The following is a 3,782-nucleotide window of genomic DNA, read 5'->3' as shown; positions in this document are numbered from 1 at the left end:
TTAACTAAAGTTCAAAACACCTTCATCAAAACAGATTTTAATTTTGCAATACAGCTCTACAAAATGTCCACCACATTGGTTTTCACATTCATAAAAAATATTGAATTCTAAATTTGAATGTATTGAATTTGTTTCATTTAAATTAAAAATCATTTAAATGCAAAGTCTATTTATAATGAAATCAAAATGAAACCTTTCTGTAGGTACAACTGGAACATTGATTATTAATTCAATGTTTCTGGGTAAAAAATATATATATGTGTGTATGGGTAGCCTAAAATCAGACTTGAAAATAAAATATATTATAAAAAATTACATTTGCTGCTATCCCTTCAAAATTCTACATCCTTTTTGCCAGCAGGGGGCGATAGAGTAGCGTTTATAAATTAGCCTGGTCATGTGATTGGATGAGGTCACGTGACGTCTCCGGGTCTCTGAAGGGTTAGTTGTAACTGTGCAGTTGTTCGCACCCGCTGAAGGAATGTGAGTTATGTTATTGTCGAGCTCACATCAAAAGACATAATTAATAGTTAAGGTCTTTAATACGCAGAAAAGAATTAGTAATGTGCTTCGTGGACGTTATTTCGTCTACAAGAGGTAAGAACAATGACAACAAAAAGAAACTTGTAATGTAGAAATTATAGTACTAGTAAATGAGAAGTAAGAAGCATACATCTGACTGAGTATATAAATGATATGATTTAGATTCCAGTTTCTTTTTACTTCTTCTCGTGTTGTTTAAGGTCAGAATTTTGTTTTAATACAGTAATAAAAGGCAGAGTATTTTCTCAGTGATTAATGCAGACAAATGGGCCAGAGGGTGTGTCTGAATAATATAATAAGTGTCTCTCTTGTTCTAGACTGGTAATTGGTTTCATGGAAACTGACTGTGTGGCGCATTACCAAAGGACACTGCAGTCTTGACATTCGTTCAGAGAGCTGAGCAATGTCCTCCCAGCCAGATAATTTAGTACCGTCCTCGGGTCACAACTTCAGCATGGACTACTCCTCCCAGGCCTTTCACCTGAAAATCATCAGCCTGGGCTTCATCTTCTACACCTTTATCTTCCTCCTCTCTCACATCCTATCTAGCCTGCTCTTTCACACCTACCGCTCACTGTCAGCCAAAGAAAAGGTGGCCATTAATATGGTTGATTTTTAAATGATTGTTTGTTTGTTTTTAAATTGAAAAAAAATAATAATTTGTTCATCCAAAAATGAAAATGTGCTGAAAATTCAGTCATCCTTTGGCCATCCAAGATGTAGATAATTTAGTTTTTTCAACAGAGCAGTAATCCAAACGACTCTAGTCTATCTATTAATGTCTTCAGAAGCAAAAAGCTGCATGTTTGTAAAAAAAAAAAAAAAAAATTCATAATGCTTCATCCAGTGAAAAAGTCTATCCCCTGTTGTCATTTCTCATCCGAATCCACTGACATATTTATTTAGAACTCTTTTGGACAGTTTTCACTTGTAAATGGTGTTTGATCTGTTTATTTCTCTCCTAAATCAGACAAGATGGCATTTTCACTGGAGAAAGCAATGGCTTGAAGTTAAAAATGTCTTGTAGAATTTATTATAAACACGTTAATTGATGAACTGGAGTTGCGTTGATAATTTTCCTAACATTACTATCTTTATCTTTCCTTCAAGGTCTTCTGGGATTTGGCTGTGACACGGGCTGTGTTTGGCATCCAGAGCACGGTGGCAGGGCTTCGGGCGCTCATGGAGGACTCTGCCATCTACTCTGATAAGATTCTCGGGCAGGAGGACTGGTCCTGGTTCAACGTGCTGACCGCTACGGGATTCTTCCTGTTTGAAAATGTGGCCCTTCATGTGTCCAATGTGGCATTCCGGTCCTTCGACCTGCCGTTAGCTGTGCATCACTTCTTCGCCCTCGCGGGGTTCGCCGGGGCAGTTGTGTGGAACTGGCTGGGTCATTTCCTCCCTATGGTGACTTTGCTGCTAGAGATGAGCACACCTTTCACCTGCATCTCCTGGATGCTGCTTAAGGTGAGACGCAAAGGTCAAAGGAAAACTTTTTACTTGACAACTCAGTTTGTTAATATGATTTAGTGCAGTTTGTTAATAAATACTATACAGGAAAAAGCTTTGTAGTCAAAGCTGCAAATAAACAGTTTGTCTAGTGAGCTTCTGAGACGCCTTTGATTTCTCATCTGCCGGCCAGTTTCACTTTTATTTTGCCATGGCAAAAACATGTTTTCTTTCTCAGTTCAACAGTTTATCATGTTTTAAAGCTGAGAACTCTTTTATAGTTATGCTATATTTGTTCACTGTTCTTAGAAAGAGGAACTGTTTCACAAAGTTTCAACCTTTTAAAATTCAAGTTCAACTTCTAAAAAAAGAAGTTCTCTAAACCTTGAGATTTTTATTTCACTGCCCTGCTTCTTGTTTTTAAATGCAAAAACCAAACACGTTCTGTGGGAATAACCCCTTAAGAGACATTCACACAGAATGTGTTTCTGCATTCCACTGCACTGCTTTTCCATTTTTTTATGTAAATATAGCAGGCGTTACCGATTAATTATCTGTCAGTTTTCTTTTTCAGGTCAACTCTTGTCATGATGGAGCAACCGTTTGAATTATTCTGTTTATTTGCTTTAGATTTCAGAGATCAGAGTTCAAAAATCTGTCAGTATACAGTTGAAATTGATATTCAGATTCCCTCTGAGTAGCTAATTGTGAATCAACTACATTTGAATGAATAAAACCCTGTTTTGAACTTGGTTTTAACTCTACTTCTTTTCTAAGGTGGGCTGGTCTAAGACACTGTTCTGGAAAGCTAACCAATGGATGATGATCCACATGTTCCACTGCCGGATGGTTCTGACCTACTACATGTGGTGGGTGAGTTGGAATCATTGGGAGGAGATGAACACTCACATCCCATTGGTTCAGAGACTGCTGTTCTTCACAGGCCTCTTCCTGCTCACCTTCTTCCTCAACCCCATTTGGACGCATAAGAAAACCCTGCAGCTTCTCAATCCTGTGGACTGGAACTTTGACAACAAACCTGCAGCAGAGAATGGACCAATCCGAGACCAAGCTCAACACAAGCCCCATGCCAGCTGATTAACACTAACATCAAGGTTTTATGGGAAGTACAGTCTAGAGAAGATACAGTCTGCTATACAAAGTTGGGTTTTTAGTATTATTTGAAGGTTTGTTTAAGAGCTTTAAGTTTAGCACTAACTACTACTACTTGCTGTATTTAAAGGATTCGTTCACCCAAAAATGAAAATTGTATCGTCATTTACTCACCCTCATGTTGTTCTGAACTTGAATGACCAACTTTCTTCAGTGGAACAGTTTTTGTCCATAAACTGAATATCAATGGGGTCCAAAACAACATCTCATGACTTTCATTATATGGACCAAAAGATTATTTAAAAATACTTTTTTTTTTTTTTATATATATATATTATCTATTGTGTTTTACTGAAGAATGAAAGTCATTCAGGTTTGGAATGACATGAGGGTGAATGATAGCAGGATTTTCATTTTAGGTGAACTATCTCTTCAAGTAGTTCTATCTATACAGTATATGAGAAGAAGTCTGATGCATGTCTCAGGAAGATGACTTTGAGCCTGCAAAAATCATGAGATCCGTTTTATGCAACTTGCTTTCAACTTCCTGTCTGAGTTGAGTTAGGTGTCCTGAAAAGCCTTTTATGTGCGTTTGGGTGTTTCAGGAGTGGCTGTTTGAGTCACATTTCTCTTTGCACATTGGCAGTCCGTGCAGCAAAGCATCTCTCAGGCTG

At 37.7% G+C, this 3,782-nt stretch overlaps 1 protein-coding gene across 2 annotated transcripts; it reads left to right on the top strand.

The window, feature by feature from the left end:
• The first annotated feature begins 423 nt into the window (after positions 1-423).
• Positions 424-3,396, top strand: LOC107583558 (protein CLN8-like). Of its 2 annotated transcripts, XM_016269834.1 has the most exons (5): positions 424-597; positions 861-1,135; positions 1,654-2,013; positions 2,773-2,868; positions 2,939-3,396. In XM_016269834.1, the coding sequence occupies exons 2-5, from the start codon at positions 947-949 to the stop codon at positions 3,095-3,097; spliced, it is 804 nt and encodes a 267-aa protein (XP_016125320.1). In that variant the 5' UTR covers positions 424-597; positions 861-946; the 3' UTR covers positions 3,098-3,396. The 2 variants fall into 2 exon arrangements, with proteins under 2 accessions (XP_016125320.1, XP_016125314.1); XM_016269828.1 differs by having other exon boundaries at positions 2,773-3,392.
• The last annotated feature ends 386 nt before the right edge of the window (positions 3,397-3,782 follow it).

The sequence above is a fragment of the Sinocyclocheilus grahami genome, unplaced genomic scaffold, assembly GCF_001515645.1.
Source record: "Sinocyclocheilus grahami isolate Dianchi unplaced genomic scaffold, SAMN03320097.WGS_v1.1 scaffold4.1, whole genome shotgun sequence".
Lineage (NCBI taxonomy): Eukaryota > Metazoa > Chordata > Actinopteri > Cypriniformes > Cyprinidae > Sinocyclocheilus > Sinocyclocheilus grahami.
Note: the sequence above shows the minus strand (reverse complement) of the source record. Positions and strands in the feature narration are given on the sequence as shown.